This window comes from Chaetodon auriga, chromosome 10 (genome assembly GCF_051107435.1).
Source record: "Chaetodon auriga isolate fChaAug3 chromosome 10, fChaAug3.hap1, whole genome shotgun sequence".
Classification (NCBI taxonomy): domain Eukaryota; kingdom Metazoa; phylum Chordata; class Actinopteri; order Chaetodontiformes; family Chaetodontidae; genus Chaetodon; species Chaetodon auriga.
The window spans coordinates 25,083,204-25,100,929 of NC_135083.1; the positions used below are offsets into that span (position 1 = coordinate 25,083,204).

A 17,726-nucleotide genomic window follows, 5' to 3' on the forward strand; every position below is an offset into this window, starting at 1 on the left:
AAAGAACATGTAAACTCTATAAGTGCAGATTCATTTCTGTCACACTGTCTCTGTCACGGTGTTTCCAGATATCATCATTCAGTGACTCTGTCTTCTTTTTCGCAGTATCTTTTTTACCGCACAACTGTACAGTGACTAAAACAGAAGATGCAGATACAGAGGTGAGAAAAGCTCTGAATCACCACAGAATTTCTTTTGTAATTCATTCAATAGATATTAGTATGGAACTCAAATTTGCAATAGCTTGTATTTTTTTGGTCTTATAATTTTTAAATTAATCATCCTTTCTCTTGACTGCAGTCACAAGCTGAATAGCCACGAATCTTTTTTGTTTCAAATCATTTGGAAAGCATTGCTGCTTGAGCATTCTGCCTCCTACAACTTGAACATTCAATTCTGAATGTGTCAGTACACTCACTGCATCGCTGTCTCTCCTACTTCTAGGACATCAAAGCAGTAGTGGATGGGCTTGATGGCATTAAGCTGTCCCAGGGCCTGGCTCTCGGACTGGGTGACTTTGACCTGATCCGAGTGATCGGGCGTGGCAGCTACGCCAAGGTCCTGCTGGTTCGGCTAAAGAAGAATGAGCAGGTGTATGCCATGAAAGTGGTGAAGAAGGAGCTGGTCCATGATGACGAGGTGAGACACAAAGTACGCCTCTGGATGTCCAGGATGTGAAATGTGCACGAATCAGCGTGATTCTCTGCTTTTATCTCAGAATGCCATGGAATGTTAACAGCTAGCTTTCTTTTGATGTGGACTTGACTGCAGAAATACTTAATGCAAGTGGTCATTTTGTGAGATCGTGAATCATCTGCAAAATTTCAAAAAGACAAACTGGAAACACGGAGGCCACGTCACTCAGTTTCCTTTTTGTGGACTTTGTTCATATCAGCTTGATGCAGAAGGTTCTTTTCATTAATTAACATGGTCCATCACATATTCCTTGCAGTCTGATAAACAAGACTCAGTAAAAGCGTATACTCTATGAATATTTTTATTTATTGGTTGATAGAGTGCTTCTAATGCAGGTTTGAGAGCAGAATTTCTGTGCTGGTTATGTCTGATTAGTACAAAGTACAAATCCAACTTCACAAACATCTGAAAGATGATGGAGGCTCACTTTAACTGTCCCTGACAACATGTTGGCATGTCGTATGAAAGGATAATTCTGCTTTATAACAACTTAGAACATTTTATTTATGTAAATGATGTTTTGCCATCATCATTTCAGTTATTATAACATTTTACTCACCAAAGCAATTTTCTTTCCCTGTTGATGTTACCACATTCCCAGATAACTTGTTCAATGTTATTATTACTAGGGGAAATAATGACCAAATGTATAAATACACGAAGATCCAAGCAGCAAAAAATCAGAACCATCCTTTAACATGTGCACGGTGGGAAAAGATTACTTTTCCCAAGCTAGAATGAACACAGAAGACCAGAAATAGAAACCTGTACAAAATAAGTCTTAATGAAAAGGTGGTTCTGCATTCTGCTGCTTTGTGTCCAGAAATGGATTTCTATGGTGGAGCATAGAGATAAAAAATTGTTATGTTTGTCTTCAGTTCTAAACTTATGTTTGTTTGGGGACATTTAAAGCAAACTGTCACTCTTTATAGGGAGCTCCCACTCTTTTTTACCTTAGGATTGTCTAAAAATAGATTGGGGACAAAGTGATACTACTGCTTGGGTCATTCAACACACACTGCGTGTCAAAACACCTGCACCTACCATTTTTATGTAAACCCACATGAAGGTGAGTCCTGGGTATACAACTGTTCTATTTCCCAGCTTCAACATGCGTCACTGTTTAATCACCGTCACTACCTGGAGTGGCTTCACTCGTTTGTATGTCTGCCTCTTACCTGCGGTTTGTGCTATTTACATCAAATGACATGATGTTATGAGACCAGCCAGCAGACATGGAAAACACAAAAGGTGATGGTCTGTAAGGCTTGTCTGCACTGGTTCCAGCATGTATGAAAGCTGTGTGTGTTTCATAGGTAAAGAGATGAATTTTAGATTGTGTGACGTTTTCAGGCCATGTTCTTAGACGTAGAGGACTGCTGGTTTTGCATTCCAAGTGTGAATCTGTCCCTGATTAGCTGGTCAGAATGAAAAGCAGCAGGGCTCTGGGTCCTGGAGGCAGGGATTGAGAACCGCTGGACTATGTAATGGGTCTAAGAGTAGTAATCAGTGATGGATGGATAATATGAAGGATAAAAATTGGAAAGGGAGGGCAGCGATTGAACAGTGAAAGATGTATGGAGAGATGGAAAGCAGGAATGCATAAAAGGGAATGAAGAAGACTGAGTCAGAGGCTGGTTGGAGCTTCTGAAAGGAATGAGGAAAAAAGGAATTGGACAGTGGGGGGACGAAGTGGGGGTGGAAACAACACAAAAGTGGCGGAGAGCTTATGAATTGGAAAAAGGGCTTAGGAGGAAGCAGGAATAAGTGGGTGGGTGACTCATGGGAGAAGATGAAATCCGGGTTTAACATCTTTTTTGCTGTGATGAATTGCCAGATGAACATAACGTGAAATTCATTTCAAAAGGAGAAGTCTGCATAATGAATCCTAAAGGAGGAAATATGCAGACATACATATCACTCGCATTCGTTATTTCTTAGAATTGTGAACGTAGCTGGCAGAGCGTGGTTTGCCCTTATTTCTATAGGCTAGGACACATTTTATTCACAAATGAACATGAAAAGGGACAATTACAGTTACTATCTCTGTTCCTGGTTCACACTGCATGTCTGGTCTTGTTGACACAGTGCGATTTTTATTTGTATTATCTGTTGACGTCAATAAAGACCCGAGGAAGACTAGGGAACACTCTGTGGAAGCTAATGAGGTTCCTCAGGAAACTAAAGTTCCATATTCAACCTCTTAAAGGGTCAGTTCACCGAAATAAGAACAGCAAAAACTGTTTTGTCACATACGTCTAGTGATTTACAGTAATGCAGATTGGTTTGCTTTTATTTGTCCAGGTTTTAAAATGTGTGTGTCTACTGTCTTCCAAAGAAATAGCCCCCATGGAATCTGTTGACTGTGTGTTCTGGGGATCAATTGGGACATTATTTCTGGAAAGTGATGTTGTTGAAATTGGAAACATTATTTTTCATAGCTGTGAGCTGTGACCATTTAAGTCCACCTCCATTGTATTGGAGTGGAGCCAGAAATCTCAATACCTGAACAAATAAAGCCAAAACTATCTGCACCACTGAATACCACCAGAGGAAAGTAAGAACATTTCTTTACATGCTTGGAACTATTTTTTTGACGAATAACTACTGTATATCCATTCGCCCACTCCTGGTGGATGGAGGCAGCAGATGCAGTGTCTCTGGCTATAGCATAAGTTGCCACATACAGTCGGTGAGCACACTTTTTGGTTTGGTCTCTGTACACGCACAGTAGTACCAAACCTGACAACCTCAGAAGGCAAAACTCCCGGAGGCTGAACACAATCATTGCACCGACTGTTCACCAAGAAATAGTCCCAGCACTTAACTCCTCCTAAAACCACAAAGTGTTTGTTTTTACTTGCTCTGACAGTCAGTCAGTTTTGAATGAAGGCGAAATAATTCAATCAGTCAATCAGCTGAGCATTGTTCTGCTGTAAAGCTGTGACCAAGCTTGTGAACACACAACTTGTGTTAGACTTTCTTCAGACTCAGTGAGTGCTGTAGCCTCAATATTCATACTACCAATCATAAAATATCCAAGACCGCACTTCAGTTCTGGTATTGTAGTTTGCACAAACGCTTGCACCCTTTTCAAAGGGATCCGAAAGCGTGTGCACCTCTACCGGGTTCACTATATTTATTTAACGAGCACAGTTCATATACTGAGCGTGTTACAATGTGCTGTCCATACACTTTACCTTTGAAAGGAATCAAAAACAAAAGAATCACATACAAAGCTACAAGAAAGAGATAATTGTGGATGAGAAAACTTGCCTGAAAAAAAGGAGTGCTGTTCTTTGTTGGACTGTTTTTGTTGTATAGCCCACTAGATGGCACTATTGCTCAACATACAAATTCTTTAAAAAGCACCACTATGATGTAGCCAGACCAATTATCTCTGTCCAGAGTGACTGCATCATCCAACACCTGCACAACTAATCCAGGACAGCGTAAATCATGTCACAGGCTTCATGTGTCCACTTCCCCCCACCAACGTCAAATATTCTGTCTTTTCCCACACATAAGCATGTTATGCTTAAATCCAGCCTTTAATTCCTGTGGCAGTTGAAGAGCAAAACAAAACTGACTCCATAAACGAAGATGCAGTTTTTCCTTAGTCCTTCTTATATTTTGATTGGACATCCCATTTTAATTTATTTATGGCTCCATTCATCCACATTAGTTTAATAATTCATCTCTTTAGTAGTCTAATGCCTGACATCAAAGGAGGCTCGAAAGAGCTCTGCACAGACAGACTGCAAACTACTAAAGGAGCTGAAATGACCAATACAAGATGTGTTTTGATGGCGTATTCCGCATAATTATAAAATTCTCAAGTAATAATGAGTTGACCAGAAGGAATTTAGTATCATATGCACAATATGGAGTCTCTCCTGTATGTTATAAATTAACCATATGATGTTGGAGCACAGCATGGGGAACTCAAAATTTAGACACATTATTGTAGCTCACATAAAATATGAACTAACATCAACTTAATGACACTTTAAATCAGCATAAAACATCTTTGCCTCAGGCTAAACACACTTCTCTGGAGTGTGAGCCGTTAAAACGTCAGCTTACTAACAACAGGGGTACACTCTGGCTGTTCCAGAGAACTGGTTTGTGAATGTAGATACTGGAGGTTTCTAAGAGTCAGAAGGATTCTTGCTTTACTGACTGACAATGGTTCAAGGTAGTGCTGCATGTGTACTTTACTTGAGTATTTCCATTTTCAGCTACTTTATCCTTTTACCTACACCACTGGATTTATTCAACAGCTGCAGTTAAAGGTTGCTTTGCCCAATCAGACACAATTAACTCCTCCTTAAAAAGTTCTGCTTCCTAAATTTTGGAACTCTTTGGACTTTTAACAAGCAGCTGAGGACCCACCTGTTTAGATGTGCCTTTTGTTTAGTTTTACTTACTTTCATCTCTGTTTTATTTATTCCTCTCACATTGTGTCTGTATTTTATGTCTTCTTAATGTTACTTTACTTACACGTAATGTATCAGTATTAAGTGGTGACAGGGGCCATTCTGTACCATGACAACTTTTACTTTTAATACTTTACATACATTTTCTTAGTGATGCCACGTGATGGCGTAAGGAGAAGAGTTTGTGGTATTTTTTACCTCTGGGGTTTTTTTTTTGTTTTTTTTTGGTTTTGTTTTGTATTTTGAACTTGTTTAAAGACACAATCACCACTCTACTGAGGTTCTCTCTTGTCCTACGGTTTTAGTGATGCCATGTTTGATTTCATCTTATGTATCAATTCAAACATCACAATTCCAACTGCACCCCATAAATCAAACAAGTGTCCTAATGTGACATTTTCTCAGGTGTGACCATACTGTGCTGAGGGACTCAAGAAGTGAGACAAGCAGGTCTCCCCCAAACCCAAATCACCTAAGTCAAACTGTTAACCATCCAGAAACTGAAATGTTTGCGTTGTAAAGTAGCCATTATGAGCGACGAGTCAGACGCCACGTGTCTTTTGATAGCCACGCAGATCAAAATGCTGGATTAGGTAAGTGATCTGTTTGACTGTCCAAACATTTGGACAGTCAGATGCCTTCATAAATGTTGATTATACAAATGTGGACTTGGCTTTCAGGGTTATTTTTCTTTAATGGTGTCCTTCTACGTTCCAAAATTGTCAACACCTGGGGTAATAAAAAGCTCCTCTGTCTGGATGGTATTTTCAAGAGAGACTTCATTCATGTCAATGACTAACTGGTGGATGGTTTTCAAGACAGGTTTGGCATTCATGCTGCCTGGTTATCTTCTGGCATGCTATCCAAGGTCTACCCTATAAACTGGAACAGTCAAGGAACAAAACAGTCTCAGAATGACTCCAGTGTGAGGATTGTTCTCAAGACTGACTGCATTTTTTTTTTTTATCTGTGGCACGTATCTCCATTTGTCTGTTTAAAGTCTATTGATCAGACAGATTGATTGTTAATACATTATCTTTCGTTCATGTCATCTCTGCTTCCGTCTGCCTCTCCTCATCTCTCCAGGATATTGACTGGGTGCAGACAGAGAAGCATGTGTTTGAGCAGGCGTCCACCAATCCATTCTTAGTAGGCCTCCACTCCTGTTTCCAGACAGAAAGTCGGTAAGAGCATGACAAGGCTGACACTTTATGAGAGCTGACACTGTACATTCCACTCACAGAGGCATTTCAGTCACAGTACCTGACAGAACTTTTCAGTAATACAAAATACTACTTTCTGATGATAATCTGTTCTTCATTCAATGATGGGTGGTGTATTTTTAGAATTTTCTAATTATCAATAAAACCCATGGAAATAAAGAAGGCTAAAGAAGTTACAAGATGCAGGCAAAAACTGAGGTTATCAACATCCTGTGGATTCAAATGTGAACTTTAGTATCATTATGCTATGAATGCATTATTATTATTTTGTTTTTGAGTGATTTAGGATCTGTGCTTTTTGATAGTTTACCCAATGTTACTTTCCCCTTTTATTCCTTCTTACATATATCTCACAATTGCTTTCCGCGTGGATTTAATCTGTTTTTACTTTGTATCCTCTATTTGATGTCATATCAAGTTCGGAGAATCCCATTATGTATGTCCAGAAACTGTTAACACACATAAAATAGCCATACCACACAATGAACAATAATATAGTGGACAATAGCTAGTGTTGTTTTTTCCTCTCAGCTCATCAGACTAGCAAAACTATGTGAACACTAAACCACCAATCTGATGTCTGCATGAGACTGACAATGCAGCTGTGCTTTCAGGAAAAACAGCACTGGCCATGTTCATCTAAATAAAACTCATGTTATCTTAATGAATCTTTTGGTGCCACTGGAGCTGTAGGAGATAGAGGCATAGAGGCAAACTGCATCAGACCACAAAGACAATATTTGTTAGCAGGTCAATTGATTGTTGTTTTGGTCTCTTTCATGGATTTGTTAGCACTGATTCAGCAGCTTTCAACAGGGATTTTAAGAATCAAGTAACATTTCTGTGGGCAGAAATGTATTTGAAGATATAAGATATGCCTGCTTGAGAAACCGACTGATTTAAGTGAAAGTGACAGAAGGAGACATTGCACATGTACATTTCATATCTGATAAACTTACCAAATTCTATCACACGAAGACCTTTTTTACTGGCTGGATAAGTTGTTATTTATGTCTTTGTTCTTCAATTTTTTAAAAACTATATAGTCTTAACATTCTCCAAAGAACCTCTGTTAAAGAGCATCAGTGGCATACTGATGGATTTTCTTACCATGCTCTGATTTCCAGGTTATTTCTGGTGATTGAATATGTGAACGGCGGGGACTTGATGTTTCATATGCAACGACAAAGGAAGCTCCCTGAAGAACATGCCAGGTAAACATCCAGATGTTACAACATCTGTTTATGTGTAAGATTAAAAAATATTGTCCCAGTCCAGAATTTAAGCATCTAAATGTAGTCTTTAAGTATGTTACTTCCACATGAGAAATGTAACTTTTGTTGGTCTGTCTCAAATGCACAGACTGTATGGTGTAATCAAAAAATATCACAACCAAGTTGAAGTGCTACAGCATGGCCTCCAGGAATAGGCTGCATTCTCACAGGAGGTTGAAGTGATTTTGGTTACGTTGACATGGTGCTGTCAGCTACACAGGCAACACATCTATGCATTTGGCAACTATTTTGAGTTGGACTGATTGAACCTCATCCAGATGTGGTCCTTTGTGTTTCACATGATTGGGATTATGTGGAGTACATGGTGTGTGCAGTTTTTGTCATTTGGTCAGAACAAAACCCATCAATTTCATAAAAGCAATCTGTTTTTTGTTTTTTTTTTTGTGGTGAAGGACAGCTGGAGTGTGTATGCTTGGTTAAAGATGTTTTTACATGAACCTTCTTTGCACTCAGTCTAAAGTGTTCCTCAACAACATACTTCTAAAAAGAACTCCTTACAAACATATGCTTAATGGGGTGCTTTAGCAGCTCTTCATGGACGTGGAAACACTGCCAAAACCCAACTTAACTCTTTTCTTCCACCTCTGAGAAAGATAATGAGCACCCATAATTCATTGTGCTTGTATACTTGCGGGGCACTCCAACTGCGGCTCTGATAAATGCTGGATCAAAGGCTGGGTAATTTAGAGAGGCACCGTTAGGCCCCTATCGGCCCCTGCAATCTGTATTCTGGAGACAGTGGCTGTACATATGCAAAGCAGAATGTTAATCACTTATAATGATTGTACATATTCATGAGCAGCGCTCTTAGAGAGAACCATGCCGCATTCCCCCGCGCTGTGGGGGAGGCGGGCCGGTGGGCGATGGATGGTGCTGGTGATAGGACGCAGCTTCTATCAGTCTGATGCCAGCAATGAAACAACGGTGTACAATGGAGGCTGTCACAGTGAAAACGTGGGGGAGCGATGTGGGATTTGTGATTTCTCTGTCAAACATCTCTCCACTACAGTCTTTCCCTCAGTGTTTCACAATCGTGGATTTACAGCAGGCAGACAGACAGAGGCTTGTCAGTGTTAATGAAGGCTTATCTGCTAGACACAGAATACACTACCTACACATGGAGAGGAAACATGCTACTGACTCACCAAAGACGCACACCAAGTACAGCGAATCGTGGTCAAAAGTGTAGGGTTTTAAGGATAACGTTGGCTATAAATATGTCTATGTTCATAATAAGATTAATCTTAGTGACATAAATCTACTTGGGAAAGTTCATTATATCTCAACACTCAGTCATCATTTAGAAATAACCAACTGTGCTGCAGGTGTGTTATATAGATATTTTTTTATTGTATGTATGTATTTTGTCTGTATTTGGTTTGATTATTTTCATTCTTTGAGCAATGACTCAGAAAGCACAGTGACATTGTCCTGTTTCCCACCATTTCAAAAAAGCCGTCGTGGGTCCCGAGAGGCTGCTTTGCTCATCACACCCCCCCGCCGTGAGGCTGACCATTTAAAGTTTGTCATGAGCATTGTAGCAGCATAAAGGCCATGAAGTTAATCGAATCAAGTGGGTCATTTTCTAGGTTTTTTATGTGTGTGCTCAGCAGATTATTAATTGATCTGTCCGTGAGATCAAAAGATATCTTTTCTCTTGAGGGTAGCACTGTGTTAAAGCGCATAGTGGAGTGTTCAGAACGGAAAGGGTTCATCCTCGGGGGGGCTGAATGTGCTCAGCAATGATGGTGGTGTTCTCGGTCAGCCCTGCTCAGCCAACCTTTTCCAGTACTGTTCCTCGAGGAATGTTTTCTTTGTTTTGTTTCTGCAGAATTTCACACTACAGAGATTCATCACGTGTTTGAGGAATAGTTTTAATTTATTTGCTTTAACTTTTGTTTTCTCTTCATTCACAAATTATCTGTAACATTACTGGCCTTCTCTGTTTGTCAGAGTAATAGCTTTTTGGCATTTAGTCAAACACTGTGCAGTGGCTTTATTAAAACATGACAGGACCCTTATGAATAGAGCTACAATGCGACCAAAATGTTGTCAGGTGCAAACTTGCTTAAAACCTCTCTGAAACGGTGACTTGGGGGTGATGTACACATGAGACCAACACAACATGTGCAGCTAGCACAGGCTATATAGATATTTTTTTGTGTACAAGTGGAAATCTTTGGCCTGATGATGGCGCTAGAAGACAGGCCAGACACATCATTCTCTGTATTTCTTCCTCACAGATTTTATGCTGCTGAAATCTGTATTGCTCTGAACTTCCTGCATGAAAAGGGCATCATATACCGCGATCTGAAGCTGGACAACGTTCTCTTGGACTATGAAGGACACATCAAACTCACAGACTACGGCATGTGCAAGGTAAGAGACACATTGATTTTTCAGTAGACTGTGTGAGCGGCTGGTGTAGGGTTATCAATAATGCAGTGGATCTGTATTGACTGGAAGTACTTTAACAGGGCCTCAATTGATGTTCTCACACATATCATATCGTCCACAATGCTTCTTATCTCTGCAACTACTGTTCTCTCTTGTGCACCTTATCCTTCTTCTTGCTCTTCTATCCTTCTTTTTCTCCTTGTCCCTCTTGTTTCTCTTTTCTCTTGTCCTTTTTCTCCTCCTCTTCCTTGTCTTCTTCTTCTTCTCCTCCCCCTATCAGGAGGGAATCAGACCAGGTGACACCACTAGTACCTTCTGTGGAACACCCAACTACATTGCACCTGAGATCCTGAGAGGAGAGGACTACGGTGAGCTAAACTAAAGGATGGACTAAAATCACTCAGCCAACTAAAAGATTTTTCACTAGTAACCAAAGCAGCCTCAGTTTGTGCCTTATACTGGCCAGGTGGGAGACACATGTGTATCTGAACAAATAGCTTGTCTAACTGTTGTGTGCCCTCCCAGGTTTCAGTGTGGACTGGTGGGCTCTGGGTGTGCTGATGTTTGAGATGATGGCTGGGAGGTCCCCATTTGACATTATCACCGACAATCCTGACATGAACACAGAGGAGTACCTCTTCCAAGGTGAGACAGCAGAGCGTAACCATACATAGGATTTATACTTGAAAGCTTCACAGTGCCAGTTGTTTTCATGGCACCACTGTCCAGAGAGAAGGCCTTTGAACTGGGAAAGATGAGTTGTCATTTTGAAACCCTTTACTAGATATTTTACTTTGCAGTGAACATTTGCACATGTGGTTTACTAACATGGGTTGCTGTACGCACTAATTGTTATTTTGTTTGTTTGTTTATTTATTTATTTATGGCATGAGGCATTGTTCTGTCTTGTAAAAGCAACAATGCCGAAAGCATACTACAAATAATGGCTAGGTCTGAAACAAATACCCGTATTAAAAGGATTCATTCTTTAGGATAGCATGATGAATTCTATCAACATCGGCTCAGTGGAAATGGAAATTTTCAGCTACCTGAGAATGCACTCTAGAGGAAAGGTCAGGTGGGCTAGCAACATGTTCTTCAAAAAGGTTTAATCATCTAGGCATGAATATCCTTCTCAAGTTACCTGGAGATGTGGCCATCAACCTTGGTCAAGGAAAATGTTGACGTGATGATTGTGCTGAAGGGAACATTAAAAACATTTGTATTCATTCTCATGACAACCTGACTCTGAACCAGTGTTGGCCAGTGAAATAGACTGATGGACCAACTTGCACACTCAAGATTTTAATAATTAAATTGGATTGATTAAATAAATGAAATAATTTCAATATATGAACTAAAAATACAAATAGAATAAGAATAACTTTACAAGAGCAATTCAACTCAAACATCTGAAAACATCTGCCGACCGCTTGGTGCCCAGAATTAAAAAAAAAAAAGAAAAAAAAAATGCTAATGGTGCTCGAGGATCATGAGTCATTACAAGTTGAACTCCGGAGTTTCCTTCAGTGACTGCTGGATAGTTAGTATCAAAATAAATATTTTACCAAAGGAATTCTTCAAGTAAAAAGTGCTTTTTAAAGACATACTCTTTTTTTTTATCCTCCAGCCATAGTGTCCTATATCTGTTTCTGTTTCATCAACAGGAATGTGCCCAGCTTCAAGCTACATTCTCTGTAGTTTAAGGGATTGGGAGTTTGGAGGAATAGTGGGAAATCAAATATGAATATTGAGAGCATATGGCAGGCAGTTTGGTGCCATTTAAACAAAAGCATGTTAATTTAACCCGTTGTGACGCATAACTGATATTCTGAGAATGAGAAAAACAGATTTCATGTACTGGAATAACAATCAGCTCTGAGCTGTAAAGGATTTATGCCTGTGTAAATCCAGGCTTAGATGGTTGTGGTATGCTTCACTGAAGTCGAGGAATCTCAGAAACAGGGCAAATTTAATTTCTCTGAATGTTAATTCGTTTTAGTTTGCTGTAGTCCCTCAATCCACTTTCTTTTTTTTCTGTCTTAGCCTGTGACATCTGTTGGCATTTGAGTAAACGTATTGTCATATTTACATGTTTGAAAGCACGAAAACCTGATAAGGCCAGAAGGAATAAGTGTTGGAGAACATTCATACTGCATGTTTATTTCCCACTTTGGAAATTCATGTATGCCTTGGGAATCCAATTTAGTGATTTGTGTGTTTCAAATTAAGTTGACAGATTGGTCCTTTATGGGTTAATACAATTCTGTTCTTGGCCTGGTTAAACTCTGTACACCCCAGTGGATGTGCACGAACATGCATGGTGGTCAGGCTGAAAAAACAACCTGGTTCTTTAATGTCCAGCTGGCTGTTACTATATGGATTTCAGCACCCAAAGGTTGACATTATGCTGTTACAGTATGTGTGTCAGCAAGAAATGGGTTAATATTTGGGAATCCATGTAATGATGCACTGCTGTATGTACAAGCTGTAGTGCGTGGACCCCCACCCTTCATGAACTGTGGAAAATCTGGCAGTACATTATGGCCTCTATTACAGATGAGGTTTACGGTACATGTGGGGAACAGTTCAGCATTTTCTCCATTAGTTTGCTTCATTTGGCAGCTGATGGCATTTTCATTTCAACTGAGATGGCACCAAATAGCCACACTGATGCACCTGAAAATGCAGGTCTCTGTCTTCCATCAGTCAAGCTACAAAGTAGTTTGAATGTTAGGAAAAATCCCCTAAAACATACACTTTTATGAGAATGTTTCTGTTGCTAGAACATGGTTTCAAAATTATGATTTTAATGGTGATGGCCAGCAGTTACTCGTACTTGGAAAGCCTCGCAAAACAAAATGAGCTGAGGGAAACTGAACAGAATCTAGACTAACGCTTACATATTTTTAATAAACTGCTCCCCTTTTTGTAAAGCGTTGACTATAATAAGGAATGGATGCAGTATATATCACATCACCTATATGGAGGTGTTGATGCTTCTCTGTTTGCTGCTATTGTTATCACTTACTGGAGCCAGAAAATGCCAATTTCAGTGCGTGTTTTAATATCTTCTTAATGTAAACATTTTCAACGACACCCCCAATGCAAATGCACTGACTTAAAATTTATGGAAAGACGTTTTGTTGATTTTCAGGCCAGGTTGACAGTAGAGCTGGCTGAAACAGCACAAACCTTTTGTTCATTTCAATGAGACCATGCAAAGGACTCTGGTTAAAAAACAAAAATAAAAACAAAACAAAGAAAGCAGGGTCAAAGTGCCTTGGTAGCTCAGGCACTGGTTACAGGGCATGCTGCATGGCCACTGCAACACTGCTGGTTTGATTCCAGCCTTGTTATATATCTAAGCCCCATTTCCTGTCTACCTGTGCCTCTGCTTGTCCAATAAATTTACTGAAAATTAAAAAAAAAACAAAACATAAAACTGACTTTGAATAAAATACCAAAAAAGACAGGATACAACGCGTTTCAAAACTCCCACTGCTAGTTATAAAGAAATAGGTTCTCAAATTTTCACTTCATGAACATTAAAAGAAGTTTTGCTTGCTGTAATTCTTCTTCCCGTTCATCCTGGCTAATTACATCAAACGTGAGTGATGTGTGACAAAGTCCAGAGTCGTTGTTCTGTGCAAAAAGGTGTCAGGGCCATCAGCGCTTAGACCCACACAAAGCCATGTTGAAATTTTGGAGATGTGTGCATCTGCTCATCTGCATACCATGCAGTTACCTATAACACCCTTCTTTCTGTAGACCAGACAGAGACATTTACATGAATATTTGGAAAACCACAATTTCAACTTCACATGCAGATGTAGAAGATTAAATCATTGATGTGGTGCTTTGCGATGGACTGTCCTGCATTGCTCTCAAGGTATTCATGCAGTGGATTCAAAATGATCTTAATTGGTAAATTGCTATCACTAAACTCAAAGCTTAAACAGAGTAGGATGACCATAAGTACCAGAACTCAGTCCAATAAGGAATGCACTTGTAAGAAATACTGCAGTTCAAACTTACACAATTTTAATACAAAAAAGCACCAAAGTCCACTTTTTCCAAGTGGTTTAGCCCAAAGAAAACACACTCTGGGTGTGATCGCAGTCTTAGGGTAGAGGAACTTCTATAATATCTGCCCTTCTATTTGCATGTGTTTCCTTGAGCCATATGGTACCCTTACATAGTACACCCCCTTATCGCCTCCTCCCCCCTCTCACGCAACCACCCACACACTCCTCTATAACAGAAATTCCTCCATACTACAGGAGCCTCGTGTGACGCATTATGTCTCTGCTGTGACTGTCAGGAGCATAGCGTGGCACCGCGGCTAGCATCTGCCACCAGTACCATCCTCCTGGCGGTCTTACCGGTAGAGCAGCAGGTTCCTGGATGACTGCCGGCCAATGGAAACCAACCCTTTCACTATAGGAGCCACCTAGCCATATGCCACCTAGAAAGACTGTGTGCCAGGCCATGCTTTGGGTGTCAGTGCTCTACATGCCAACCCCAGAGTTTTAGACAGTTGGCAGACAGTTGATTCAGTGAGGGAAGCAGCCACTTAGTGGTATTTGTCTTAAAATGTACACTTTTAATAACTGAAATGTCATGGAAAATTTGGTTTGTGATAATATTATCTTAGCATAGTTTTAACCAAAAAAAAAAAAAAGAACGAAAGAAAGAAACTAGCTTTTTCTGAGTCAACAATAATTCTGTCTGTCGTGAGCTGAAATTGGCTAATAATAACAGCCATGCCAATGTATTGGGTTGGATGGGGTTGGACAGTCAACATTAGGCTGCCTTCCCGTCTCATAATTTTGTGCTAATATCCGATATTTATTCAGCTGTAATAATGAAAAACACTGCAGAGGAAGTTGTGGAACATGTAATTTCCCTGATGTACTGTGAGAGGGTATGTTTTTAACAAGATGAGCTACAGATGAAAAAAGAAAAGGTTAAGGTTTGATTTCAGAAGTGGGGTGACACAATGAAATGAAAAGAAGAATCATGTGAATGCTGTTTCTTCCAGTCATATACGTTTATATCAATCCAGCAAATAACACGTTTGTTTGATATTGTGCTTTCCACAATAGTGGTAGTATAGCAAAAACAAATGACCTCACTTAAAGTCATGTTTAGTTTGCTTATGGGAGACCTGGTACTTCATCAGAAATCATATTGAATTGCATTTTTACTACAAACAATACTGTCCTTTACTCCCATATATAAACCATATTCTAGCATATTCTGGCCATTTAATAGCAACTAATTAACAGCTTTTTTAAATCGTGAAAAACATGCAGTGTTGGGATATGTTTGCTTTTTTCAGCCACAGTGTTATCTGTAGATCATCCTCGTGGACCTAAACACCACCAAGAAGATTATTTTTCACCAGAGTAGAAAATTGTCTTTGGCTCAGTAAACCATAAGAGCAGCACAAAAACGTGTTACATATAAAACAAGTAACATACCAAAAAATGTGGGAACAAGATATTACTGAGATGAAAAAAACAGCCTGAGCCTGGAGCCTGAGGGGCGAAACCTGGGGCTAAAAAGGTCCAAAGTCACTTGCTGGTGCACATGAAGAGTATTGTTGTGAACACCTGGTAATAACTGGAGATGACACAGATGAGTGCATCAACATTCTGATCAGCTTCTCTCTTCTCTCATCTGATTTATGGCAGCCGGAGAGTAAGAGGACACTGTTCAGGGAGATGGCACAGTTTTAATGAAAAACAATGTGCACTAATGGCTTGAATGAAGTGTGCAGCCCAACTCTTACCCTTAAACATTAATGTAATGAATGTAACATTTAACAGCTTATCGCAAATAATGTGCCTGTTCCTGCTCTCATTATCCAGAGATGACCAGTGTTAATAGAGAGCATGCATCATCTTATCTACATCGTCACATATACATGTCTAGATTTTGATTGGAAGTAACAATGTCTGCATTAGAGCACCCACTGGTCACATTACCTTGAGCTGTGATTGGAAGAAAAAAGCTTTGATCACCTCAGCGTGAAGCAATCTGTGAGGCAGTACTACATCCTTGGATTTAGATTTTGAGGGAAAAACTATTTCTTAGAGTGTTTTTATTCTCGTTAGAGTGACATTGTTGAGCTGTGGGAGTCTCAAGGCTGTGGATAGACCATCAAAAGTGAGAGAAAGAACAGAATAGTGTCCTCTGTATCTCCTCCCTTCCTTTGACTCCCACGCAGCAGACATGGTCACCCACAGGCAGGTTGGACTGTGAATCATCCTCCTCCCTACTCACGATTGTCCTTTTCTTTCTTTCTCCCTCTCTTTTCTCTTTTTGCCAACAGTTATTCTTGAGAAGCCCATTCGCATCCCAAGGTCTCTATCGGTGAAGGCTGCCAGTGTGCTCAAGGGCTTTCTAAACAAGGTGAGAGCAGTCCACTCCCAATCAGCCCTCACTCTTTCTGTGTCTGTGTACACTGCTGCTTTGCCAAATTACCAAATGTCGAATCATTGCCAAAAACTTTGACTGTGTTATGGACAACCAGGGAGGGCCTCTGTATGTGATTCCGACTGCCTGAGTGTATTTGTTGGTCAATGCTTAACCATGAAGTGAAATAGAAGAACTAGTATAGAGCGCAAATGAAATATAGAATATTCTGAAAATTGCCCTTTGATATATTTGTAAATAGGTTTAAAAATTTTTACCACTTTGATATAATCCATGCTTAAGATCAGTTTATGTTCCTAAAAATAGAATGCAGAAATATGCCGAACTGAAACTTGCATGATGGTATCCAAACTCAAATTGATGAGAAAGGAAGAAGCCTCGGTCTAAAGGAATAGTATTTTGGGAAATCCACTTATGTGCTTCCATTCTAAGATAAGACGATCAGTATCAATCTCATGTCTGTGCCTTAAGTACAAAGCTAGAGCCAGGAGGCAATTAGCCTAGCTTAGTATAGCATAGCACATAAAGACTGACGGAGAAATGTAGAAATGATGAATCCTACAAAAAGGATTATTCTCCAACTCCATCCTCTCTAATCTATGGACCGACCAAAAATTGCTCAGCTTGCCATTCACTAAAACTCACAGAGGCACACAGGGGAGGAAACTCTGGAGTTGTTGGAGAATCACTACGCTTTTTTTTTTTTTTTTTTTCAAGATCAGGATTCATTCATTGGTAGTTGATCTGTGGGTTTTGTATTGAGCACTGACTACCTCCTTGGTGGAGGTCTGAGAGCATTTCCTAGCAAAGCATCTAGTTATCATTATGAATTTTCCATGTTTTTTTAGGAGTCTGTTTACACTGATATCACCTCATGAAAATAACAATTTTGTAGAAAATTTAAATATTTGAACAATAGGCTACTTAGACCTAAATATTTTTCCCACTGTGTTGGCTTCAAAAAATTCTGACTGGAGAGAATTTGCGATCAGCTCTTAAATCACAGATACAGAACTTGTCTCCTTTTCTCTAGGACACAGCTTCTACATCTAGTGCAAATGTAGTTGTGAGAATATAAATCTGAAATAAATATGGACTAACTGTCTGAGCCTTAACTGCCTCAGTTTCATGCTGGACCAATTGCAAATGATGTGATGTTTATTAATTGGCCAAATATTATCTTGGTATGACCAATCATTCTGGACCTCTGACCTTGAATAAAAATAAGATGT

General features: G+C 39.7%; 1 protein-coding gene across 3 annotated transcripts in view; it reads left to right on the forward strand.

Moving 5' to 3' along the window:
* prkcz (protein kinase C, zeta) overlaps positions 1 to 17,726 on the forward strand; it is a 127,866-nt gene that overhangs the window by 82,195 nt on the left and 27,945 nt on the right. For all 3 annotated transcript variants that reach the window (XM_076741891.1, XM_076741893.1, XM_076741892.1), the window contains 8 exons: positions 106 to 161; positions 445 to 639; positions 6,222 to 6,319; positions 7,486 to 7,572; positions 9,897 to 10,032; positions 10,331 to 10,418; positions 10,576 to 10,695; positions 16,391 to 16,470. In XM_076741891.1, coding sequence (XP_076598006.1) covers positions 106 to 161; positions 445 to 639; positions 6,222 to 6,319; positions 7,486 to 7,572; positions 9,897 to 10,032; positions 10,331 to 10,418; positions 10,576 to 10,695; positions 16,391 to 16,470 — 860 coding nt within the window. The remainder of the gene's footprint in view (positions 1 to 105; positions 162 to 444; positions 640 to 6,221; positions 6,320 to 7,485; positions 7,573 to 9,896; positions 10,033 to 10,330; positions 10,419 to 10,575; positions 10,696 to 16,390; positions 16,471 to 17,726) is intronic.